Source organism: Danio rerio, chromosome 16 (genome assembly GCF_049306965.1).
Source record: "Danio rerio strain Tuebingen ecotype United States chromosome 16, GRCz12tu, whole genome shotgun sequence".
Taxonomy (NCBI): Eukaryota; Metazoa; Chordata; class Actinopteri; order Cypriniformes; family Danionidae; genus Danio; species Danio rerio.
In genome coordinates, this window is record NC_133191.1 from 23261754 (window position 1) to 23289721 (window position 27968).

General features: G+C 35.5%; 2 protein-coding genes and 1 long non-coding RNA gene across 21 annotated transcripts in view; 2 read left to right on the plus strand and 1 right to left on the minus strand.

Annotated features, from left to right (window-relative positions):
- Positions 1 to 27968, plus strand: part of LOC137487900 (uncharacterized) — a 1155393-nt gene that overhangs the window by 874395 nt on the left and 253030 nt on the right. The gene's annotated exons all lie outside the window — the stretch shown is intronic.
- The window catches only part of LOC141378084 (uncharacterized), a 361025-nt gene that overhangs the window by 10508 nt on the left and 322549 nt on the right, over positions 1 to 27968 (plus strand). The gene's annotated exons all lie outside the window — the stretch shown is intronic.
- setdb1b (SET domain bifurcated histone lysine methyltransferase 1b) lies at positions 52 to 27922 on the minus strand. 19 transcript variants are annotated; one of them, XM_073925311.1, is made up of 25 exons: positions 27710 to 27922; positions 26577 to 26738; positions 26421 to 26472; positions 24641 to 24722; positions 17591 to 17823; positions 16739 to 16899; positions 16620 to 16663; positions 16035 to 16329; positions 15460 to 15661; positions 15315 to 15388; positions 14893 to 15083; positions 14627 to 14756; positions 14315 to 14462; positions 14097 to 14225; positions 13498 to 13786; positions 11617 to 11969; positions 11084 to 11200; positions 10796 to 10965; positions 7730 to 7921; positions 6913 to 7077; positions 6022 to 6194; positions 5802 to 5889; positions 4733 to 4971; positions 4499 to 4587; positions 52 to 711 (listed from the first exon to the last, which is right to left on the minus strand). In XM_073925311.1, the coding sequence occupies exons 4-25, from the start codon at positions 24719 to 24721 to the stop codon at positions 594 to 596; spliced, it is 3681 nt and encodes a 1226-aa protein (XP_073781412.1). In that variant the 5' UTR covers position 24722; positions 26421 to 26472; positions 26577 to 26738; positions 27710 to 27922; the 3' UTR covers positions 52 to 593.

The following is a 27968-nucleotide window of genomic DNA, read 5'->3' on the forward strand; positions in this document are numbered from 1 at the left end:
AGGATTTTGATGATCAAAAATGTTAAGCCCTGGCCACAGGAGAAAATGACATTTATGGTCTTTGGAGAACTTTAATTCAAATTGTGACAAAAGTACAATTTTGCCTGTTTTCATAAACTTACTGACCAACAAAAGCACATTTACACATTAGCATACAATAACACAAAACCATGAATAAAATGATAAAACAAAACACTCGGGTCCTCATTATCAAAACTACATAGGATGTAAAAGAGGACAAATATAACCAAGCAAAACAGAAGGGTGTTGAGACTGATGATTGCATACATGTAAAAAAGAAAAGAAAAAAGAGGGATATTAATGGGAAGGACTGCTAAACCACAGATAGACATTGTGATAGACACAATGTGCCCATTTAGGGTTTAAGGCGGAACCCTGTGAAGCAGGACATGCTCACGTACACCTATTTTACAAATTCAATAAGTTCCTGAACAATTTTCCTCTCATTTAGTATCTGCAGAGTTCTTATCAGTAGCACAGACATCTCTGTACTAATTCAGCTTCCAGGAGCTCCAAGTAAGTGTTCAGCGGCCCAAAAGGAGATACCTTTAGTGCATGTGTTCAAGTGTGTGTTACAGCAGTCGTCCTCTGCATTCTGTTGATCCACAGCAGCACAGAAGTTCCTTGCCCTCTACACTGCCTACCTCATAATTATAGTCCCACGTCAGCTCCGTCCCTGCTCGGATTCGCCTGTAAAAACACAAAGGCAAGAGCAGTGTTTACATGCAGCCTGATAATCATTTAATATTCTGACAGTCAAACAGTTCAAACTCAATCAAAAGCCGTTAGTTGAACAACTCAAAGCAGAAACCAAACGTAAATCTAAAGCCTTTACAGCTGGTATTAAGATGTACTTGTCACTTATGCTAAATACAAGTTTAAGCAGGGTCTGAAACAGTAGCTATGTTTCCATTAAAAATGTCAATTAAATGTATGCGCAAAACAGTAATTTCGCATAAACGGGTCAAAGAGAACAAAATCGTTACTTCCTGATAAACTGGCACCAAAAATCAACAGTAAAACAGAATTTACAGTGATAGGAGACGCTGCGTGAAGCTTTTCCTTATTTAATAAATTATTTGCACCTCAGAAGATGATGCCGACACACAATGAATGCGTGGTGGTGTTTGAAGGTCTGAGATGCGGAGCACAGACGCTCTTGACAGTTCTGGAGGTAATTAATAATATAATAAAACTGATACTGAAATGGTTAAGGCATTTTATAATAACCAAAACAACATTTCAGATGATTTACAATGTGATGGTTTGTCCATTCACACACATTTTTATCATCTCTTACAACAAAATCACAACTTACAACATATCTTGTATAACAAAATCGCGTGACTTTTTTTTTAATGCACATACTGGAATTTGTTCGGTAAAAGTGTTTCCATCGTAGTTTAACCTCCTAGGGCTTAATTGTCCACATAAGTGGACAGCACATTTTAGCTTTTAAGTGGCTATTTAAAATACTTTGAATGTTTTTATATTTTATTACATACAGTGTCATCTTGCAACTGTTTTGCAGCATATGAAATGTCCCAAACACTACTTTTAACTGTCCAAAATGGGGGGAAAAAATTGTTTTTATTGTCTGAGAGTCAAAGTAGGTTAAAAAAATTCAATGTAAAATAGGCATTCAAAAAAATTCAGGAAAAAGTGTTTTATGTAAATTCGAACCCAAGGTTTTTATTTTAATTAGGTTCTAATAGGCCCAAATAACAAAGAGAAAAATGCATAAAAAACACCTTGTGCCTTAAGAGGTTAATAAAAAGTTTATGCTATTCAGTGTGTATCTTGGCGTTTACATCAACTGACTTTTTATGCACATAGAAATAGGTGGATGGAAACACAGCTATTGGGAGCTTGTTCCTATACCACTTCCAGAGGCAGATGAAAATGCATTAGAAATGGATTGTGTTAATAGTATAGATGCTAATATATTTAAATGTATTCAAACAGTCACAAACACCACCTACTCTCTGAATACTGGCCCAGGATTTTTTTTCAGGTATCACCAAATCAAATGTAAATTATTTAAAAACTTTTTCAAAGGTCCCGTGAACTGAAAATAAAGGTTTTTTGATGTAATTAACTGTATAATAGTCTTAAAGATATCTATAAGCTAGTGTGCTACAAACCAGTGACAAAATTAATATTTAGAAAAAATAAACCTAATATAAACATCCTACGTTTGCAGTTTGTCACTTCCACATTAAATGGATCAACAATTTTTTTCATGTCACCTCATACTTCTGTTTCTCATCAAATCTTGACCAATTAAATGCTCTCAAGTATCTGACATGCCCTGCCCCTTTCATAACACTTTTAAAGCTACCTAATTGATTCAGAATATAACTGACAATACATCTCAATTAAAAGAGTTTTTTTTTAAAGCATATATACAACTAGGGTCTGCTTGTTTTTACAGCTGCAACTAACGATTATTTTGAGAACCGATAAATCTGTTGACTTTTTTTTATTAATTGATAATTCCGATTAAAAAAGAAAAACAAGAAAAGCCTTCATTTCCAATCCTTTATTCAAAAAAGCTCATTCCTAAGCTGTTATAATAATAATAATAATAAAAACGAAGTAGTTTTGTGCTGTTTTCAATCCAAATATCTAAAAAACAAACTTAAATCATGATACATACTAGACACATGAAATAGAATAAAAAAATGTCTTGTTTTCTGAAAAAAAAAAAAACAAACTTAAAATGAAGTGATTGTTTGCTTAAAACAAGTTAAAATATTTGCCAATGGGGTAGGAAATATAATCTTAATGAGATATAATCGCAAACAGAACTTTTAAGCATTACTTCATTTTCTCATGTCGTTTTTCTTGTCTAGTAATCTTGATTTAAGATTTTTTAGATTTTGAACTGGAAACTAGACAAAATGACTAAGTGAGAAAATGCAGTGTAGCTATGACAACAAAAGGAAAAATGAAAATCTTGCAATGCAAAGTATACACTGCTGCTTTCTTTCTGTTATTAACTTTTTCACTGGTAAGTTTAAAAGATTCTATATGGCCCTGGTGTGAGCTTTATTAAGCAGGTCGCACACCAGAAGCGCCGCTCGGCGCCGCGCACAAGACAGTTTAAAGTATCGCACACCAGACGCACACATTTGAATGATATTTAACATGAAACTAATCAGAAGGAGCTCTGTGGCGCGGCTGAAAAATGAACTGCCAAGCGGCGCTTCTGGTGTGCGACCTGCTTTAGGCAATCATTATTTTATACTGTTTATTCTTAATGTTTCCGTGGCGATGCATCATGTTTGTCATGTGACACACCGCAGCCACAACAGCGCTGTATGACCGATGTATCCCTTTTATTTTGTTTTTTCTTCTTTATTTCAACAAATTCACACGCTTGCTTATCATGTCATCAACTACCAGATATTTCAATTTACATAAACGTGTCAGTGATCCTGATCTATATTGCGTGTTTGTCTCATTCATAAAAAGTAGAATTAGGATTTAGCACGTAAACTCATTAGTTACTCCCCAAATGCATGCAAGTAAGTGGCTGTTGAACTTAGAGAAGAATAGATTCAACTTTACAGTTACGTTCACTATGTGTATCTAATATGAATTAAACATCTGCAAATTGTTAGACTTCCTTGTGTGCTTTACAAACTCTAAATGTAGTGCTTTACTAGTACTTGTGTTTATTTACATGTCTAAAACACAAATTAAGCATTAAGCGGTTAAAACACTGCATGATTGTGATAATATGATACGTCTTTCTCTGGCTCAGTGCCAAAGCTTAGTTTGAATTTTTCAGTTGCCGCTTTAAGGGTAAACAAGCTAACGCTAACTTATCATGCTTGTCAAGCTGGATAACGAGTAAAATATCAGCACCAGGGACTTTACAGTCCTCACTTCAAAACGGAACAAAAGTAGGATTCTGTAGTGATTTAACCTCCTTTTAAACTCGCTTCCTCCTCATCACTGTCTTTGAGGCACTGAACTCTGTATCAGTGCGCAATAGGGACCGTGTTCACTCTGCTCCGCGCTGAACTTAAGTGTCTTTTTTTATTTTTTATAATCAAACATCCCCGTGTTGCGTGACGCAACAAATTGATTATGAAATGTCGCTTTTAGTGATCCATTTTTATCGATTTAATCGATTCGTTGTTGCAGCCCTACTTGTTTTGACACATTATTTTAAATATGCTAAGAAATAACTAATTAAAATTTTTTAATGGATCAAGTGAAAAAAAATTCCTTAGTTAAGTCTTAAACAAGTCTAAAATTTTATTCTTGATGGTCTTAAAAAGATCTTAACAAGTCTTACATTTGACTTGGTGAAACCTGCAGAAACCCTAAGCTAAAGATTATGTTTAACAAAATTAGCATTTTTATACACAAAGTGTTTGACGATGACAAAGGTAGCATACTGTAACTGTGAATATAGTCACAAAATATTGGCTGATAAAAAAAAAAAAAATGATGTTATGCTCACTTGCTAGCAAAGAAGGCCACCCAGGGAAAGCGCAGGTCGTGAGTGTCCACAAACACATTCTGGACAAACAGATTGGGGCTGCAGCTATGCTGTGGGACAAAGACCGCAATAGAGAAGAGATGTGAACACAGTAGTTGTGAACTAAAACTAAATAAAAAAATCTGTTACAGGATCCTTTTGTATACCAATGAATGAAATGCAAACATGTCAATTGCAAGTTACTCAAGGACTCACGTTGAGGTAGCGTCCGAGGTTGCCCTCTAGTTTGGCATCAATGATGTAGCAGGATTCCTCCCCATCAAAGAACAGGCGGGTGTTTTTAGGGCCATTGTCTCCACCTCCTCCTCCATGGCCGTGAGACGGGCCTGACCCACCGCCTCCTGCACCCCCTCCACCTGATTTCACCATCATACTGTGGGACTTCAAAGCAATGCCACGTGTGGACTTCACAGCCACCTGCCTTTTCACCACAGCTGACAGAAAGACACACAGAGAGAAAATATCCAATATGCTGCATTCCCCAGAAAACAAAGATGTTTTTAGACTTATTGTTTGATTCTCATGCAGGAGATTAACTGCTCATCAACAAAGCTAGCTTTACTGACAAATCCACATGACAATAGTCTTCAATTTTTAGCACAGCCTTAGTCAAAACCACATTATTGACATTTTAAACTTTTTTTTTTTTAGACTTTCTCATAAATGCAACATTTTTTTCTGTCTATAATGCTGTTTAGGCCCAGTGCAAAGCAGTTGCATTGGTGTTTGTATCACATATTAAAATATCATTAAAACATTTATGTAAAATAGGCTACCTCTAGATCTATTTAAAAATTAAGCATTAAAAAAAAAAGCTGTTAAGTTCCATTCATTCCAATAGAAAGAATTTGCATTTAATTGTACTCAGATTGAAAGAAAGATTGATAAATATAAACATAATTACAGCTCCATTAACATTTTACATGTTTAGTATGTATGGAGTTACTTGCATTATATAAGCAACTTTGAAATGTAGGTTGCTGCACGTTTTAAGTGACATATTCTGGTAAATAGAGTAATAATTCATTAGTAACTTCATGGTTGTAAGACTATCTGACCTTCCTGTGCCCATTCAGCTTTCACAACCGGTTGCTGTAGCATAGCCAAAATGATTAAAATCTCATTTATTATAAATATGTAATATATAAAGCATCACATTTATTTCTGTTCATGCAGCACCAATAAAACATGCAGATTCAGTCAGTTGACAGAAAAGTGGAAGTCCCCTGATGACTGAAGCAATTTGCCCTTTTCCTTCACTTACCCTGAGTCTTTTTCTCTCTCTCCTTATTGTCATCTGATCCTGAGCTGATAGTTTGCACATCGTCACTGTCGGAGAGAGTCATTACATCCTGAAACAAAGAAAGATTATAATAGAAGTGAGTAAGGAGGTAAAACTGCATCAGAAAGAGGAACAGAGAAACAGAAAAGATGTCATGCAAAAAATAAAACAGGAAGCCAGATGAAAGGAAAACCCCATTCACCTTCTTTTCAGTCTTTATTCCTCCCTCCACCTTGAGGCTCTGATTGGCAGAAGTAGAGGACTGGTTAGTGAGCCAAGATGCCACTTTGCTCTTGCCAGTCTCTTCTGGCATGTGTGGAGGCTTTCTGTCCTCACCTGCAGAAACACTCATTCCATCCTTGCTGTCTTGACTCTCTATAGCAAAGGTAAAAAAAAAAAAAAGTAGAAGTGTAAACAAAGCATTCTGAATGATGAATTTAATTACTTTCAGTGTAGGAAGCATTTTGTTTTACAATTATTTAAATAATATAAATAATTAGATTATAATTAGAATATAATTTGTTTATTATAATTTGTTATTGTATTCATGATATTTCAGTCACATAAAGCATATTTTAATAAATATATTAATAAACGTTATAGTTAGTTGTAGTTCAATGGGATTTACCACTAAAATAAAATACACTGTATTTAAGAGACATAATTTTTCATAATATATATTAAACAATGTTACATAATATACTAAAATATTTATTTTAGTAATGATAATTTCTGCATTATTAATAAATGTTATTGTTGTTATTATTATTAACTGTACAAATCATTTCACCACAAAATGAAAAGAATTGTTTATGACACACAAACAACCCAGTATTTCTATTTAATTATTTTTTATTAACAATTGTTCAAGGCATGTTTGAACACAAAAATTAAATACATAAACATAATATTGCGTTAATAAGTATTACTAAACTGTCATGTAAGCCCTACACTGTCTTGACAGGTTTTGAGAATTTTCTATATAACACTGACTCGCATAACATAACACTTTCTCAAGCCTGCCCTCCAGTGGATGCCTTCTGTGTCAGTGTTAGAATCTCTCAATTAAAACATCTTAATGCTCCCTCCTCACCTTCCTTCAATCCCTTGGCCTGTCTGCGAGTGGTGTAGCTCCTCCACACCGAACTGGTGGTGTAATATGTGTCTTTCACAAAAGTGTCATCCGAGCTGTCGCTATCGTCCTCATTGGAGTCGTCATCTTTTTCATCATCGCTCTCTTCAGAGGAATCATCTTGGCCTAGTAAGTGGATCATAAAAAATATTATATACATGTGATAAAATGATAAGCTTCACCTGCTAGATATCTATTACAATACAACAAATGTGTTACTAGATAGAAAGAAAATCTAAAAATATTTTGTTTAAAATTAACTGCAATTAAAAAATAAAAACCACATGCATAAATATAAATAAACATTTAGCATACTTTAAATGCAAACTACATAACATACAAGGATTTTGGATCATGTTTGTGGTTAGTGTGAAAGAAGACTTGAAAGAAAAAGTTTCTTGACAGTGGGACTTGTAAGCAGAAGGTGTTCTCCAAGGAAAGATTAGATGTTTCAGCCTGATCTCACGAGGAAACAAGTATTTTACGTTTTGTCAGTTTAGTGGCTAATTCGTACGAGTTCAGTCATACAAAAATGTACAATTTTAAAAAGGAGGCATGGCACCCAACACCAACCGTCATTGGGTGATGAGCAAATTTTACAAAATTTTACAAATTCAAACGAATTAGCCACTAAATGAAAAAGTTACGAATTGCCGTGAGATTGTGTTGGATGTTTCCGCTTTTACACAACCATTAGTACATCAATCAGATGTGTGCGTAGGTCTCTCACTTTTACCAGTTGTGCTGCTGTTACGCTCCTCCATCTTGTTGGATTTACCGTGTCGGGAGGAAGCAGGTAGTTTAACTCTGCTCATGTCCACACCGCTGCCTTCGCTGTCCGAGCAGTGGGCTTCGCTCTCGTAACCTTCCTTAAAGTTCTCCACGCTCTCAATGTGGTCTAGATTGGCAAAATACTCATCGCCCATTTCCAAACCTTCTTTATCGGCAAAGTCATCTGTCAGGATCTTTCCTGAGAAAGAAACAAAATATATATAAATAAATATATATATATATATATATAAAGGGAGATCTAATACAAGACTAAACACTGGAGTCATTCTCTTATTATTGAACTGAAGTTGGGATGTGTAATACTTTTTAAAAACAATTTATACTGCAGTATCGTTTAGCATTTTTCTCAGGCTCAATTCAGTAATTTTACTTATATAGCAAAGAATTTTCAGCACTTATTTTCATCACTTTAAACATGAAATAACTGAACATGAATATAAGAGGCTTAAAAAAAATCATAGGCCACAAAAGATTTCTGCTGGCACTTTTTGTGAAAGGTTTTATGGCAGATTTTTGCAGCTTAACTCTTAAATAAAAAAAGAAAAAAAAAACAGACAATAATGTATATGAAATCTAACTCAATACTCTGGAATTCAGGAAAATGTATTTGTTGGTGTGATTGTACTTAACGATAGGCCTGCACGATTAATCGATTTTAAACTAAAATAGTAATTTGAAAAGCTGCAATTATTTCAATTATTACTATGGTGAGGGAGACGAGCCCGCAAAATTAAAACGATCCAACTAACATTACTTAAATAGCAGACAACTGTTACAGCAGAACCCACAAGCCCCTATTTCACTGCCATGGAGATTAAATGAAAGCTGTGAACTCCATCTCTACTCTGCATATGTGTGGACCTTTGACCTGCTTGCGGAAGGTAACGTTTCGTCCCCTCTTTAGGCTGTTACATTGATTCTTGTTATTCCACACACACAATAATATTTACATTAGTTTATTTTCTATAAATGCTTATATTGTTCTGTGTATTTACTCAAGTTTTGTTTGATGCATTCAAAAAGAGAGTTTTCTTTGAGCAGGTCAAATTAAAGGTACACTTCATTTATCTGACTGCTTGTATTAAAGGACAAAATTGTATTAGAAATAATATATAAATATAATTATAAATTATTCGTTTTAATACAAGAATTCTTGTGCTATGAAGCAAAATCTAAAAATGTTTATGGAAAATATCATCAATGCATCGTGAATGTCATAAAATCAATAAGAAAAATGTAACAACCAAAATGTAAAAGGTTTTATATATTTATATATAAGACTTTATATATAATTTAATTAAATTTAAAATACTTTAGTCATTGTTTTCATTTGTCCTGACAACTTTATTGGGAAAAATGGTTTTACATAAACAGTAGCATAGTGTAGTGTAGTGTAGTTTGTAATTATCAGGGCTCGAAATTGCGACCATTTTAGTCGCATATGCGCCCGAAATTTAAGCTATGCGACTCATAATATATATTGGGAGCATTCGTGCGACTGCATGTTATGGTTGTAGTGCGACCTGTTTTTGTTTTTGTTTTTTCTAAAAACGTTGTAAATTCACTCTTCCCTGCCGCTATATTGGTTCATATTAGCCGTCAATCACTCAAGACTTTCGCTGTCAGATGACAGGGAGGGAGCTTTTGTGACCGCGGGGATTGCAAACAGCTGGAGTGAAAAGTACACTGAATCTTGATGTGTTGCATGCACTGAGTGTTCAGCCAACACATCTCACGGCAATTCATAACTTTTTCATACGTTTCCTCGTGAGCAGGCTGCAACAGCGCAAATGTCCGCTAAAACACCATCGCCAAAGAAGCTCGCCTTTACTGAGTTTGATCTGATGCGGGTTATAACAAAGAACAGTATTGCGCCGGTGGGCATCGGGGGAATCCTGCTCTGCCCCCCTCGTATCGGGCCGGCGGACTCGCATGCTTTCCCGCAAACACAGAAAAATGTAATTCAGCGCGTAACGAGGCTGGGCATTAAAACGACACGAACCGAAACCAAAACTTTTAAAAGTGAGACTTTTCCTCCTTTCTTTTGTCCATTCTTTCTTGAGGTGTATATTATTTTTCTATTTAATTACTGATGACTGCTTTGCAGCTTTCAGCATTGGATTGAATGATTTATTATATTATTTCGTTTGTTTTGTAGCAGAAATATTATTTATTAAATTGGCATGCATATAAAAACAATAGTACAAAATTAATATTTCTTACTACAATGCTTCATTCATTTGTGTTTGATGCAAACCATCAATTTATTTTTCATAAAGTAACAGTAGGACTTTATATAGCAGATAACTTGCATTAAAGCACATTCAAGGCAGCATGATGATGAAAAAAATTATTCATGAATATTATTGTCATCATCATCATCATTAATATTTTATAATTATTCAACATTCATTTTGGAATTATTGCACAATTATTAAGTCATCACAGCATTAGTTAGATAGTTGTTTCTGGGTTTTGTTAGTCCCAATTGATGTTGTTTTCAAATACAATAAATCCCTAATATACAACTTGTCAAATACATCATTCATTTTTGGTGGGTGCTCCTAATTTTTTTCTGGTGCTCCTAAATATTTCAGGTTGGGAGCACCGGTGCTACCAAGTAAGAAAGTTAATTTCGAGCCCTGATTATGCTTGGTATTTCTTTGGTGCTGTTAAAACCACCAAATCAAACCTGCAGTTCTTTTATGAAATTAAAGTATATAGCATTTTAAAAATCACAAAAATCCCAAATCAGATAAATTGCAATTAATTTTTTTCCACCAAATCGTGCAGCCCTACTTAACAATATCATAAACAAGGAATGCAATGTTCCATAACAGTCATTCTATCTTCACTGAAACAAAACACAACATTAAGTGAATGCTTTGAATACTCAAGATGTGTTTTTGTTGTTGTTGTTTTTTTGCAGAATGAGCAACAATGTTAAGTCACACATCATTATAAATATATATAAAAATATGATTTTAATATATTATGTTATTATCGTAAACATTGTACACCCCCAGTCTAAGGCTTTTTCTTAGTGTTTTACCTGCATAGATGCAAACAAAGGAGCCCTTGGCGATGTCATCAAGACACCGAATCCCCCAGCCTTTATTCTGGGTCTTAAAGAGCTGCAGTCTGACCTGCAAACCGTGCTGAACCAGACGATTAGTGCACATCTGCATATTACAGCGGCACCGCTTATTACATTCATAGATCCTGAGAATGTAAGAGAGAGAATGAAAGAGGAGGAAAAGAGAAGTTTGACAATTAAAAGATGACATTAATTTGAACTCAACATGTGAACGACACTAAAGAGTTGGTTATAATCACACACCCTGTAGGGAGACATTCATCCAGTCTCTTATAATGGTATCCAGCGTTGGGGTTGATCTGGCCACCTGGAGTACATCCTGTAGCCTGTAGAGTCAGCTGATGACACGAGCACTTGGATCTAAAAACAAGCAAAGGTACACAATGAAAGAAATTAAGTCTTAGAAATCTACTCTTTGCGTTTTATACCAATGCAATGCATTATATATTTCCCAGAGAAGTCTCAATTTTGAAGTTAAAAAAGTCACAAGATGCAGCAAAACGCAACTCACCTTCATCAAACACCTTAAATGTGTTGGCATTCACTCACTTTTCTCAAATTTTTGAAAACAATTATTATTTAATTATTTTCTTTCAAAACAAAGAAGAAAATGTGTGTGAGAGGTTGCTACTGACTTTTGTACTGTCATGTATTTCTAACTTTGACAAATAAGTAAACTTGCATTTAGTGACTGTTCCCAATGTGCACTAAGACATATTTTGTTTGTTTGTTTGTTTGTTTTACTTCTCTTATGACAGCTTATCAATTATACTAACTTGTCTCTGCATCCATCGGTGCAGTCACAGCCCACCAGGAAGTCTGCACTGGTATTAATATATACTCCATCTTCTGGGATCCTCTCTTTGCTATAGGCTACGCTGGGTGGTGGCGTGTTGTCGATCTCATTCACACAGGACAGGGGAATGTCTTCACGACCACTAGTGATGTCTCTAATGAAGTAGAAGGGCCTCTGAGGTTGGAATCGGCGGTCCACCAGCACATAGGGGTCCAGACAGAACATCTCCAGGAAGATGAAGTCACATTGAGTCTGGAAGAGGTAGCGCTGGATCTCCGTCATATTCCTTAGACTCAAGCCACACGGGGACTTGTAGATGACGTGAAATGACATCTGAAAGAGAGGTACAAAGTTCACTTAAATTAGATTTTGCATTAATATGAACTATAAATCATGGAGATATATGGATCCACTGCTAGAAAAAACCTAATGGTTGATTACTAGTTTCTAGTGGTGAACACCAGAAAAATTATAACAAAACTTCATTGGCAAAAAGGTCAATAGTCAGTAAGAAGCACAGATCACTTTTAAATGAAGCAGCATGATAAACTATAACCTGGACATACTGATCATACTGTTTTTTTTTATTTAAAACTTTATTGAAGCTTTTATTTGGGGTGGGAATAAGAAAAAAAGATGCATGCTTTCTCTAAAGATACTGAATCAATTCTCAGTTCAGAATGTGTTCTGTATTGAAATTAGATTGAGACAGTGCAAGTGTGAATGAGCTAGAAACAGAAAAATCTCTATATATATGCTGCTGAATAACCTTCATGTGAACAAAGATCAATGAACTTTTGAATCATTGATTATATTAAAATTTCTGTTGTGCCACAAACCAAAACCTCTAGTTGCCATGAACATGACACAACTCGGCACTTCTCCAGTTTGCAACCAACATTATGATCACCAAAAGACAGACACTTTTTTTTTCCAGGGGGGATTTTTTTCTAAATTCTTTTAGTTTGGCTGGAATATTTTTTTTCTGAACATTAGAATGCTTTATAACACTCTATAACACATATAAAGGCAGGTTTATACTTTGATCGAGTGATCAATGTGACCCACAGTGACTGCCTTGCGCGTAGCCATGCATTTATACCTTTGCGTGATGTTGGTATTGCTCTGCAATAACACTTCTGAAACACAAGCTGGCAATAGGTTAAGTTCCTCTGTGTTGAGTTTCTTTGTGGGTGTTTTGTTTTATCTGAACGCTACAAGTAGCTAAAACTTGCTCATTCAGAGGCAGGGACCGGCGGACGTGCAACAACTTTAATCATAAGGTAAACACAAAACAAAAAGTTTACATCTGGAGCTTCTCCACAAGTCTCGACACTTGTAAACACTCACTCCATTGGGCTCACAGCTCATAGCACCCAAGCGACCAATCACAGAGCTTGCGCTTCATGTTGTTGCGACATGTAGTTACATTTTTTGAGAGGTGTGTGTCAGCATCAGCCACGGCAGGGGTTATGCGACTGCATTCAGGCTGTGCTAAAGCATAGGAGTGCACTTGAAGCAAAAGTATAAATCAGTCATAAGGCTCTCTTAAAGTACATTTTGTTCTTTGTAAATGCTGTTTGTAATATGGCATTTTAATGTTACATTCAGAGGTTGTTTATCCTAGATAATACTTTAATAAAATAAATATTTTTTAAGGTGGCAACACTGTCATACAGAGATTCCTTATCATTAAACAAAAGCATATAGAAACTCTAATTCTGGTTAAGTTGTAAATATGGAAATAGTTTTACAGCAGAAGAAATAGTGAGAGAAAAGGAAATGAAAAGAAAAGGTTTTAAAATTAAATGGTGACTAGAATCAGAATCGCATCGTGAACTGCACCTTCAACTTTACAAACCTTTCGGTTAAGGCGTCTGCGGCCAGTCATGCGGCGAAATTCATAGAGCAATGGTGTAAGGAGTGGGTTGCGTCCTCGATGCAGGTTTGGACGGGTGGGTCTGATGCGCTTTAGACATTCTGGGGAGCAGTTGTGTGTAAGGTAGAAGAGTCGGTCATTTGGGGCCTGGTATGACGGCTCCTGAGGTACGCGCTCATTTGTGTAGGTTGAAATAGCTGTCTGCACAGTTTGAGGGGCTGGTGTGATTGGTGTCAACGTGTGCACGGGTCCAGACTGCAAAAGGAAGAGCCTGTAAGCAGAAAAACAAGGTGTTGGTATGCTGCAAAGACTGTAAAGCTAAAGTTCATTTATCATTCAAAGTAGCTAAGTAGCTTATTCATTTAGAAACAAAGTAACCATCTTTATGAATACATCAATAAATCAGAAAATTCTTCAAACAATAAATATTGGCACACTGAATTTGTTAAAAATTAAACAAGTAACAAAACAACCAAATATTTCTCTGAGATGCACAAATGTTCTGTTCCAGCTTTGTAATCATTTTTGTAGGTGAAACAACAATAAAAACAGAAAGTATTGAATTGAGAATTGTCACTAACCTGGATGTATTGGTCTGAAGAGCATTGATTATTGGTTTAGGCTGAAGGTCAGAGGGCATGCCCTGACGAGGCTGCAGTGCGAGTTGACCAGTGCTCTTCTTAGCCATTTGACTCTTAAAACTAGGACTCCTGAAAAGGAGGAAAGGAGAGAAACATGTTTTAGAACTTGATCTCGGTAAATAAATGTAGCACTATGAAAGAACAGATAAAGCACTCACTCTGTGCGGGACGGTTGCGGGGGTCCAGCAGGCTGTGGGGCTACAGGACGAGTAGGAGTGCCAGGAGTGGCGGCACCACCACCAGTAGCTGCGGCAGCACTATTGTCACTGGTGTACTGAACTACAGGGCCCTTTGTCCTCAGTGCTCCTACAAACACAATCAGTTTTAGTTAATGCAAACTTAAAATGGCAGAGAAGGGACAAATCAACCAATATCATTTTATTATTACAAATTAATAAACAATTTTAAACAATATGGAATTAAAAGGCTTCCAATCTTGCTTTGTGAAAGACAAAAAAGTGATCAGTTACCCATATTAGGCCGCTGTCTTTGTTGACCAGCCATTTTCTTTTCTTGACTGTTAGCCGTGTTCATTTTCAGATTAAACATGGGTTCTAGTCGTGTGGAGCCACGATAAATCCATTCACTTCGCTTATCATCCTAAAACATAATACACATCAAACAATATTAATATTAATCAATACCTCTACAATATAAATGAACATGATATTTTCATTTAAAATCATCAACTCATTTCATGATATTTCATAACATTTTAACAGGATGTCAAACTAACCAGGAAGAGCATTTTCACAAGGCTGCCATCCACTTCTTCCACACGGCTCTTCCACCATGTTCCCTCCCATTCAGTTTTTATAATTTGCCCTGGCTTCAGTAAAACCATGGGTCTGTTAGGATATGATGTGATATACTCCTCAATGAAATCTCTGCAGGACGCATCCTCAATATCCTCCCAGGTCTTTTTCACTGAATACAGGCAAACAGGAGGAGACAGAGCCATTATAACTACTCCTTTAGTGGAATTAACACCATTTTTATTTCAAAACCATTCATGGAAATGTATTATTTATTTAAAACCTTGTCTATTGATAAAAATGGAATTCCAATTAAAAAGATCAGCATTACAAAAGGTGTTTGACATCAAATACTAAAACATAAAATAAATTAAACAAAAAAGGAAGAAGAAAAAGTTCTTACATGGTCTGCAGATAGGGTAGAGCTCAGGCAAGCCCACATATGAGGCATAACCATCATCAAAAAAGATCAGGAACCTGCAAAATACAAAAAGTCAGCAATGCAATGCATTTAAATCAACAAACCCAAAGTCCTGTGTTAATCTTACCTCATACGGTTCTTGCTGTTGGGCATCTCAGCGACTACGCCTGCATACAGCCAGACTTGATTACCATCCTTGTACCTGGCAACAACTCGGGCTCCAACAAACAGTCTCTCTAGTGTTGGGTGGTACTCAAAGGCCACATGGTTCCCAGAGAGGAGACTCTTCCCCTTATTTTCAAACCTGACTTTGTACTTAAGATTGTTGCCTGTTTAAAAAAGTTAATAAATAAGATACCAAAATAACAAATATTTTGTCATCCGAAGCACTCATAGCAGGCCATTGATTTCACTAAACGCTTTAAAAAAAAAAAGTACAAATGACTTAGACACTGAAACACAGGCTTGTTGATGTTTTGAATAGTTATTGTTAATGTGTGATTCATGTTAACTGTTATTGTTTTATGTTTGTTTTTTTGTTAGACCCATGTGATGTATACTCCCTAATCTTGGCCAGGACGCTATTGTAAAAGACTTTTAATCTCAATGTGTCTTTCCTACTAAAATAAAGGTTATAATAATGATAATAAGGCCATGTAATTAAGAGTAAAGTTAAACAGATTTTAAACTGCATGGACTTACCCACTTGTTTGATGGCAACAAGTGTTCCACGATGCCACGTCTTGGTTCGTTTTTTACCCAAAAGCGTCATGTTTATCTTGATACTGTCCTGTTTTATATTAGGGTTTGGTTGAGTGGGCGTGTTTCTTGGGGCTGAGGACATAAACACTGCTGGAACAGCTAGAGGACCTTGTCCGGGAGGGCCCCCTGTTTTAACTGGTGTAGTGACCCCTGATTGGGCCGTTCTGTTGACAGTCTGAGCCAGGTTCTGCACCTGCTGAGACGTTCTTTGAAGGGCAGCTGAAGCCTCCTTAAGCTTCAAATGAAATCCAGACACAACACACAAAGAGGAAACATCAACTGAACACTTTAAAAATTAGGACTGGGCAATAAAACAGTAGCTATTGCGTTATACATTCTCAATAAAAAAATTAAAGAGTTTTGATTCTATTTAATAGATTGTTAATGCAGTATGCAACCAACAACAAATGGCGCACAGCTCAGTTCCTCACATTAATTCAATTTAATCATGTGGATTCCTAATGAAGTTACCAAATTCTACAGTAAACGTGCGGTTTGTCAGTTGATACAAAGGCATTCCCTTACCGCTGGGTCCTTGGCTTGAGTTAAACTCTTCTTGGGAGGAACCACTGTGGAGAAAAACACAATGTTACTGTAAAATCTTTGCATCTATAAAATGACATAATATAAAACCTCGAACTTACAACATCCCACAGCAATGACATCATCGTCATCATCATCATCGATCTCAATGACCTCAGAAGGGTTTGCCTTGCCTCCCTCATCATCTGAGCTGCTTTCACGATACACTAAACCCATGTTACTGTACACTTCCTTCACCAGAGCTTCACACTGAACCACAGACCTTAAAGCAAGCAAACAAACAAAAAGAGATTGAACTTCTTCCAAAACCTGGATTTCACTCAAACCAAAACCTACAGCAACTAATAAGAAATCTGCACTTGCTGATCTGAGGCTGTGCTTTCGTTCAGCATATCGTTTTCTTTTTAGAAGTTCTTACCACATAATGAAAGAATTTGTATACTACATGATTATTCTACATTAAATCAGTCAATGTAACAGCATGATATAACATTCTCTATATTAAATAACACAACATTCAAACCTGCCATTTCTTAGCCAGTGTTGACATAATTTTATAAATTCGATATTAAATCGATATTTCAAGTGTGGATTGTTAAAACATTTCCTCCATTAAGCACACAAAAAGTATCAGATATATAGTAATAGATTCAATGGTGTACTCCAGTGTGCTAAATTTTCATTGTTTTTGTTGGTATGTAATTTCTGCAAGCAAGCATACACACATGACTATTGCATTCATGCCTCGTGTTATTCACATCATATAATGTATAAAAGAGCATTCCATAACATAACAACACTAAATTAAAAATGTAATAGTTGCAAATAGCTTCCTGTATATTTCTGGCACATTGTACATTTGTGCATTATTAATGTTTATTTTGCCTATAAAAAAAACCTGAACATGAATAAAAATTAGTTTGGTTTAAATCAAATAAACTCTTTACACTTACTCTGAGGCATTGGAGCAAAGAGCATCGATATCAGCAACCTCCTTCTCACGCTGCTCAACCCACTCCTGCAGCTGCTCCAGATCAGCTTTCCTCTTCTGCACAGCCTCGCTGCTGTCCACCTGCTCCTCGATCCACTTGCGCAGCTCATCCAAAGACACTCCTAACTCCTCCTCCAACTCTGGTTCCAGCTCCATCTCCATCCCTGAGTTTAAACCTGCATCCACTTCCATGCACTTGAAAAAAAAAAGAAAACATGTTAGTAAACACCATCACAGAATAAACCATGATGCGTTTTTGTATTAAGTGTGGAGCAAGCAAGCACATCAGTCTGGAGGAATTTTAGCACATTTCTCCTCAGCAACTGAGCTTTGAATCAGTGATGATGTTCTGTGTATAAACAACTCATTGAATGCACTTCCACCCCAATTCTATAGTATGGTTCTATTATAATCAAAGTTTGTCATTCTTTTTACGCTCTTCTTTGCTTTTTTTCAGGCTCACAGTCACATTAATGTGTTTTCCAACAGCAATTTTTTTTATCAGTTTGGTCAAAAAAATATGAAATACTTTGTTAAATGAAGAAGATTTACAGAAAGAAATACTAAACTTTGGCAACACTGTACAATAAAAGTTTGATCTGTTAAGATTACCCATGTTATTATTACAATTATTTAATGATTCTGAGGCAACCTGATATAATAAGGTATAAATAATTTAATTAATGCTAAGAAAGTTTCTTAAATATCTAATTAAATTAACACATATTTTCAAGTGAATATGGTCACATCTAGGCTGAGTTAAAGGCATAAAAAAAAATATTTTCATAATACTTACTCAATTTGTTCCAAAGTTTTATGCATTTAATTGTTCTGTTGAGCACAAGATGTTTTGAAAAATGTTAAAAACTGGTAACCATTTACATTCTTAGTAGAAAGAAAAACAAATACTATGGAAGTGAATGGGTGCCAGTTACTAACATTCCACAAAATATCTTCTTATGCGTTCAACAGAAGAAAGAAACGGATTTGGATCAAGCGAAAGCATGACTAAATGACAGAATTTTCATTTTTGGGTGAAGTACAGTTTTAAGGTTGCAACATATCTGCTGAACCTTCAAAGTAATGATACAATGTCAGACTAAATTCTGCCTGCTATGACCCACTTCATTTCCTAGTATTAAAGTATAATAGTCATAAATTGGGATGACACTTTAGCCACCTCTGAGCACTACTGCAAAGAATATGCCACAGCAGAAGCTGTTTTTTATTTTGCACTGTAAATTATTCCAAGATTAAACCACAAACGAAGAACAAAAGCATGCATGAAGTGTCATTGCAGTCTTTAACAGACAATCAGAGGTAGCGTTTACACAGCAATTTTTAAATGTGTATTTTGTTTATAATAGTTTATAATTGTGTATTCTGTTTTAAATAGTTTAATACGGCCCATGCTTAGTGGTGGGTCAGATAATATAGTCTTGTTTTTGACAATCCATTATGCTGTCTTCACATGGACTTTTTCAAAAGCAAAGCAGCCATTTAAAGGGATAGTTTACACAAAAAGGAAATTTTCATTATAATTTACTTACACTCAAGTTTTAAGATTATGAATTTCTCCTGTTGAACACAAACAAGATATTATAAAGAATGTTGGTAAGAAAGCAGCCACTGACTTCCATATCAAAAAACACTATGGATGTCAGTGGCTGCTTCCCCCCCAAACATTCTTCGGTACATTTTCCTTTTTTGTTAAAAGAAGAAACTCAAACATGTTTGGAAAATTGCAGGTAACGTAAAGAGAGTGAAACTTTAAGGCAGCACTTTAAGGTAGCTGTGTAAAGACGACTTTAGTATCAGGTTTGTTTACATGTTCCCTATTGCTGTAAATACAAAACTGTACCAATTATAGTGTTGTAAACAAATGTCACATAACTTCAGCAAAATAACTGATCGATAAACAATTAAATTACCGTTACAATGTAAACATGACCAGTTCGCTGATGTGCAAAGCAACAATGTTACTACCTCTCTTTAACTGGATACGTGCAATATTTAAATCACTTGAAAAAGCCTCGTTCGAGTAAAAACACTTGATCAGCCATACAAGTCGAGACCCCTGATGTTAAACGCGCGCAACTCGCGAATGAGAGGACAAACACACAACTGTGGCCTTTAAAGCAAGGAAAACATGCAAATAAAAATGTGTACGATGGTACGTTGGTATAAAGTTTTGTGTAAAACACCAACACGTGAGGTTGAAGAAAAAGACTCGGAAAGCAAGTGAGCTTCATTGAATTGTGTTGATGCTAACCGAGTTAGCTTACCTCACCTAACGTGTCGCCGCCTCCAGCCCTTTGTGATTTTTCTCGTTTCCGCCGTGCCTCAAATGACAGGTAAACAAACGGTAGTGCGTTTAAAGTTTTCTCTTATATCCGTGACATTTTAGTAATGTAGTTGTTTTTAATATTTTGATAATTCACTGGTCATGAAACATCATGCACACCAAAATCACAATGAATGTTTTTTGGGTGATGATCATGATCACAAGCTGGCCAATCGGCGTTCGCGTGGGAAATGAGTGGCAGTTCAAGTGAGCAATCGCGTGCGAGCAAAAACCGGGAGCACCGCCTACCATAACGGGTAGTGCTTTACATGACTACAACGCATAACACTATCGTTCTTGTTTAATAGGGTTGTCAGAAAGAAGTTAAAACAGATATCAGAAAGTTAAAAACTCGACTTAATAACTTTAAGGGAATCACGTACATGTAACTGATTAATAATCTTATTTTTTACTGATTATCCATAATTGGTTTTAAATTCAATAAAATACATTAAAAATGTAGTAACATTAGCCTTTAATAAAAAATTGCATGAATAGAATATGTAAGGCATTCTTTTGCTCCATTTTGTTATATGCAACTTAAATATTAGAATATTTAAAAACAGACACTAATGAAATCCACAATGACTTATTATAGCAGTGTTTGTATGTAAACCAATCACAAAACAAGACAATGAAATAGAATACAGTTTGTTAGTTTAATCAGTTATTGTTGTCAAATAAATACAGGGGAAAAAAACAAACCCACACAATGGTAAAAGAGGAAAAAAATCACATTACACTCTCACTTAGTGAATAATGACTTCAAGCCCCTCACCATGACAACTAACAAACAGCATTAATACATACAGTAATTTTTCCCTCAGACAAAAAAAATGTTCAGACCTATAGCCAGTACTAACATAACAACTCTATCCAGTGGATGTGTTATTCTTAAAACAACAGACAAACTGAAGTGTTAATTCCCCAACAATTTAGCTTTGTTATTAGTTACTCATCCTCATGTAGTTTCAAACCCTAAGATACTTTAGATGAAATCTGAATGATCTCCCTCATCTTCCATAGATAGCGATGTTCCAAGTCCAGACAAATACAACAAAAAAGCTACGAGAATACTTTTGGGCAACACATAAAAGTAAAATAATGACTTTAATTCAACAGTTTCTTCTCCTCTGTGTCAGTATACGGTGCTATACTGGGTATATTGGGTGAACTAAACCTTTAATTGTAAATGTTGCAAGTCCCGACTGTAAGGACCTGACAGCCAGATTACTGTGAAAACAGGAAAACAAAGAAGACTGGAAATCATTTCTGATCCTCTTCATATTTGTTTACTGAAGATCAATAAATCAATTTTCAACATTGTCAGGCAGTCGGTTTCAACATTCAACAAAATCTTACTTATACTTCCACATACTAATCAACAAAGATGTATTTACTCAGATCATAGCAAGAGCCAAATCACACGACTGCTGTCCTGCCATAAATCCTAAAATAGCAGTGCAGCACACACATAACCAATATTTTACAACCAGGTATTATTTCTTTTTCATGTCAAGGGACCTTCTTAGGGTTCATTCACTATATGTATCACGTCCAAATAAAAGTATAAATGTACTGAAATAAGGTTTCGTTTTTTTTCAGTTCTAAACTATTTAATTAATTTATTATGTAGAGCAGAATAACTAAGCTACCTTTACAAATAACTATATCATGAAATGTGCATATGCACTCACCGGCCACTTTATTAGGCAAACCTTACTAGTACTGGGTTGGACCCTTTTTTTGCATTCAGAACTGCCTTAATCCTTTGTGGCATAGATTCAACAAGGTACTGGAAATATTCCTCAGAGATTTTGGTCCATATTGACATGATAGATTTGTCAGCTGCACATCCATCATGTGAATCTCCTGTTCCACCACATCCCAAAGGTGCTCTGTTGAATTGTGATCTGGTGACACAATGCTCAATTGGTTCTAATGGGCCCAAAGTGTGGCAAGAAAATATCCCCCACACCATTACACCATCACCATCAGCCTGAACTATTGATATAATCAGGATGGATCCATGCTTTTATCATGTTGTTGATACCAAATTCTGACTCTACCATCTAAATGTTGCAGCAGAAATCAGAGCAGGTGTAACCCCACCGTTCCTTTGCCACCCAACCCTCTCCGAGCTGGTATCGAACCGGTGACCTGTCGCATAGTCGGTTGCTTTACCAAGGAGGCTAAAGTCCATTGCCTTTAGCATCTGTTGCTAGAGCACCTTTAGAGGTCAGAGGAGTGAGGTTTACCTGCACAGCACTTACTAACTGGCCTCTGTTACACAGGCAACGTTTTTCCAATCTTCTATTGTCCAATTTTGGTGGGCTTGTGCGAATTGTAGCCTCAGTTTCCGGTTAGCTGACAGGAATGGCACCAGGTGTAGTCTTCTGCTGCTGTAGCCCATGCGCCTCAGGGTTTGTTGAGCGTTCAGAGATGCTTTTCTGCACACCACGGTTGTTAAGTTACTGTTGCCTTTCTATCAGTTCAAACCAGTCAGGCCATTCTTCTCTGACCTCTGGCTTCAACAAGGCATTTGGATATTTTTCCTTTTTTTCAGACCATTCTCTGTAAAGGCGAGATAGTGGCGCAGTAGGTAGTGCTGTCGCCTTACAGCAAGAAGGTCGCTGGGTCGCTGGTTCGAAAATCGGCTCAGTTGGCGTTTCTGTGTGGAGTTTGCATGTTCTCCCTGCCTTCGCGTGGGTTTCCTCTGGTGCTCCGGTTTCCCCCACAGTCTAAAGACATGCGGTACAGGTGAATTGGGTAGGCTAAATTGTCCATAGTGTATGAGTGTGTGTGTGGGGATGTTTCCCAGAGATGGGTTGCGGCTGGAAGGGCATCCGCTGCGTAAAAACTTGTTGGATAAGTTGGCGGTTCATTCCGCTGTGGCGACCCCGGATTAATAAAGGGACTAAGCCGACAAGAAAATGAATGAATGAATTCTCTGTAAAGTGTAAACCTTAGAGATGGTTGTGCGTAAAAATTCCAGTAGATCACCAGTTTCTGAAATATTTAGACCAGCTCGTCTGGCACTAACAATGCCACGTTCAAAGTCACTTAAATCACCTTTCTTCCTCATTTTGAAGCTCAGTTTAAACTGCAGCAGATTGTCTTGACCATGTCTACATGCCTATATGCATTGAGTTGCTGCCATGTGATTGACTGATTAGAAATTTGCGTTAACAAGCAGTCAGACAGTTGTTCCTAATAAAGTGGCCGATAAGTGTATATCATTACTGTGAAATAAAACTACTTATTCTATAACATACCACCCACCCTTACTCTAAAAATGTTCCTTATAGAAAGAGTTAACCCAAAAATTAAAAATTGCTGTGGAATTAGTCACACAGGCAATCGAAGAAGTATTTTTTATTGAGGTAAAGTTGGTTTTATATTTGCACATTCAGACTTTTGGGTTTAATAAAATAGTAAAGTAGAATTCAAAAAGGCTAATACAGATGAATAATCATGAAGTAATGTTATGAGCACAAGGTTCATTGTATTTGTAACTTTAAATTGGCATAAAATGGCTAATAAACACTGATTACCTCTATAGAAGGCTGTGGTGTCCACGTTTATATGATGAACCATCATCTACAAGCGAGCAGCACCCATCAGAGCATGTAAAAAATTTAAATAATCTTATTTGAATGCATAATGTGTGTGATGTGTGCCATTATAGCTGTTAATTTTTTAACAAATCCACAACATATGGCACAGTCCCTATGTTGTTTACCATGTTATGTTGAATCTTCAGTCTGAAATAGCATGTAAGTGTTACTTCAAAACAACATTAGCCCTGTTTAATTGACTGCGCACAATGGTGTCCTTTATTAGTCACTGCCTGCAAATATGTATTCCCTGTTCAGAAATACCAAAGAATATTTTTGTGAAATGTTATTAAGAAGCTGAAAATCTGAATTTACGAACCTGACCCCAATCCTCTTTTTTATTAAGAAGACTTCTAGCTGAGGCAGTGTTCATATGTGATTAATGAAACAATCTTTCTGTGCAAAAAAAACTAACATCATAATTAACGTTACTAACATTACCGTTAATCCACAGCCTCTGCAATCTGCAGTATGAGCATATTATTGTGGCATAATAACATACAAGCATACACAAACTCACAAATGTGCTGATGCCGTCAGTTTACAATGAAGGGTGAAGACCCATATTTTGTTCCAACTTTTTGTGTTTGTTGAATTTTTCAGACATTTGTTAATTCCCATTTTTTTTGTGGCTAGACGCAGAGCTGCAGACTTTCATGAATGTGCTCAAAACCATTTGATGAGCTTGTAAATTAAAGTAATAATTATAAAACAATAATAATAGTCAGTTTCTTGCACAGACCAGTTACTTTGATTATTATTATTATTATTTTGATTTTTATGACCTCAATGTATTGTAAGAAGCCATATTAACTGAAAACTGACAAATACCTGATGTGCTAATAAATAAAATCAATACTGAATCAAGATTGAAATACACAGGTGTAAGCATTGCATCAAATACCTTTTAGAGGAAAATGGAAATAGAATGAAAACAGAATTTGGCATGGGAAAGTTATGCCAAACCTTATTAAACACTTACAACACAGCTACAATATACACATTATTGCTGGGCTTGGGGATTAACATGTTGAAATCTAAGAGACAGTACCTGGACAGAGTTCAAGTGTGAAGCTCGATCGTTTCTCCGACGCTGTTTTTGAGCTTGGGATCTCTTTCCTTTACGAGGCATTCTTTAAACAATTAAAATATGAGACACAACAATTAGTTGACAGATGTATCTGATAAACTCACTAATCTGAATACACTAAACACAGGATCCTAAGACATTTTAAAACCAGGTAAAGATTTACATTTTTTTGAAGGAAATAATTTATTTACAATTTGATTGTAAGCCCGCTTAAAATTAAGGGGTGCAAGAAATTTGAGAAATGTCCAAGAAATTTTATTTTTTTTTGGAATTAATAAGAATTTTAACAAAAAAATGTAAATTTTTTTATTTGATGCTTAAATCTGCTTGTTAAGTGTGACGTCGCGTGGAGCGGCTTCCGGGTCCAATTGCTCTATTCAAATGAATGGGGAGATTCATGAAATGGTAATAATAAACGTTTAGAAAGCGATTTAATACTTTTGAAAGTCACGATCGCAATATATATGTCCATGCCTAATATCCGATGGCCAGAAAGTGATTCATTGTTTTATAAATTGTTAAAATTTTTGTATTTGTTATGCAGCAAACCCAGAGATTGTTGTGTACACTATGACTTTATGTAAAATTAACTTTAATGTGTGATAGGAATAAAACACGATCATAAACGAATGTTTTCTCCACTCAAATGAATGGCAGCTTGGACCCGGAAACAGTATACATACATCACAAACACGTCACCACTTAACAAGCGGATAACATGATGATGATGTGCAATTGAGTAGTTGTGTCACTCTTTTAAATGACTTTTTTCACCCTTAGGAGGCACATGTAAAGGGTTAGGAAAGTGGTACAAAATATAATTGGGACTGTTTATTTGTGAATCTTTTGAAAAAATAAATTAACTTTAGAAAATGTAATCAATTTAAAAATCTTTAATTAGGCACAGAAACACTTAACAAACAAAAGGGAACTTTCATACCACACTAAAAGTAGTTTGTTCTCGTTTTGAACTCAACTTGGTTAAATTTCAGAAAATAAAATATGAATAGTAATACTAAATTTTGTACTAATAATGAGAATTGTACTTCTCTGGTCCTAGACCTTTTCAAGGCCTCAAATAGCAAGTTAACCCTTTAACTACCCCACCAAGAAAAAAGAAATGTTTGAATTGCATTTCATAACTCCCAATGTCACTAGTTAACACATTTAATGCATTTTTTTCAACACACCCCATGATTTCTAAAATATCAGCCTCTGCCAAATGGTTGATATGTCAGTTTAAGGTAAAAGTACCAGATTTAATACATATACTATGAAAAATCTGAAAATATAAAGAGTAATACCAGTGCATTTTTTTTTAAAAAATATTCAAAATAAAACACTTTTTTCACACTTTTTCGCCATAAAATATTTCAGATTCTAATTTTTTAGATTATTTCTTTTTTTAAAAGAATAAAACCAAAGTCAAGTGAATTAGTGCAACATGATTATGTTTATTAGATTTTTTTTGTAAAGCAACAATGTTGTGAGTTATTTAATCCTTAACAGTCGTTTTTAAAACAGTCAAAACATGGTCAACCGTTTGGTAGAGGGGCAGTCAAATGGTTTTCATGACCTGATAAAAAAAACTGATTAAATGTAATGTAAAGAAGAGGCTTTACTCTGAAAAAAATCATCAAAACATAATAAAATATTCCTAACGTTACTAATAAACACATTTGTTAATCCAATTAATTTCAGCAAGACATCCTCAATTTAAGGTAAATTAACATGCACGTACTTTGAAAGGTCCCCTGATGTATGAAGCGCCTCTAAGCCTGAAAAGATGATACCTGTAAACTCAAGAAAAGGTATAATTACTCTGTAAATATAACGAAAGGCTGGACATTGCTTTTAATTATTTAAAAAAAAATTTAATGTAATTTTTATGTCTTACATATTATTTAGTCCGTTAAGTTAGTTGATTGGTTGATTACTTGAAGATCAGTCAATCTGCATCTTTCCCAATTCCCACCCTCAAGAACCGCACAGTGGTGGCCAGGCAGGGGTCCTCATTTCCCAAGTCAATGGTCCTGACTGTACATTGGTCGAATAGAATCTGCAATAACAGCATATGATATGATACAGTTGGTTTCCAATGACCCAACCGGCAGATTACTAGAAAACTGGAGTCCCTTGTTCTTCTTTCATGCTAATACGGAACATAGGCATGCGCAGTCGCGACCTCCTACAATTACAAAATAAGAGTATTTTTTTAAAATAAAAGAAGTGGGCCCGTTGCCTTTGCGATACCTTTAATAATCTGAAAATTTTGAAGCGTCAGCTTCTTTTAACTTAGCTAAAATATATTTATGTCTAACGTTTCATAATTGTATTTCTTGTATAGTTTTAGTAGAGCTAGAAAATACTATAAAACGCTGTATCACGATTTACTTATTCACTCGTCACAAAACTATATATATATATATATATATATATATATATATATATATATATATATATATATATATATATATATATATATATATCAGAAAACCTGTAACCACTGACTTTCATATCAATAGTTACATGTTTCTAGCATTTTTAAAAATATCTTATTTTTAACAGAAAAAAAGGAAACTCAAACATTAAAAGCTCGACGAGGGTACGTAAATAGTGAGTAAACTATCATTTGTGGCTGAACTATTCCTTTATGTCTACGAATCGGTTCTTTCGAACAGTTAATTTCAGTAAATTCGGTTCCTTAACACGGTCAGGTCTTGTCCTAACGTATGTTTAAAATCCGTACACATTTCGTGTTTTAATTGTATTGCCATTGTATTTTGTCGTTTTAAACAAACAAAATTGTATTTTGTCGTTTTTTTGTCATATGTAAACACGTCTATCTGTATGGGAAAATTGGCTTATCTCTGAAATGTGAGAGTCAATTCGCCGAATTACTGTAAACCGATTCAATCGATTGATTGAAATGATTCGACTCAATCAAACAAATCTTGACAAATTTAACACATCAGCAGCAGCGCCCTATTGTTTATAACTAAAGAGGCTTACTCTGTCAAATAAACATACGGTAATGCCACATTTGCCGTATAAATCAGATTTAACTTCCTCCGGAATGATTGGTTTGTCAAACTCTGCAAGTTGCATAAGTTAACTCATTTTCGCCACGGTCAGAAGCAACAGGTGTGTATTAAAGATAAGTGCGCCATAACTTCACAACCCGGCTGTTTGTAAAGCAATTTAACACAAGGAAACAAAAGACACTCATTCAGCTTTCCCTTCTCTATTTCGCTTGGAGTAGCAGGTTTTGTATGTGTGCGCCGGTGAA

Bases quoted from the DNA above. Each gene is read 5' to 3' on its own strand.
- setdb1b (XM_073925304.1), bottom strand. From the start codon at position 24,721: ATGCCTCGTAAAGGAAAGAGATCCCAAGCTCAAAAACAGCGTCGGAGA. The intron at 14,757-14,892 runs GTTAGTTTGACA...ATTATGTTTTAG, and splicing joins TTGTGAAAATGCTCTTCCTG to GATGATAAGCGAAGTGAATG. The intron at 4,588-4,732 runs GTGAGTCCTTGA...TTTGTCCCACAG, and splicing joins ACCTCGGACGCTACCTCAAC to CATAGCTGCAGCCCCAATCT.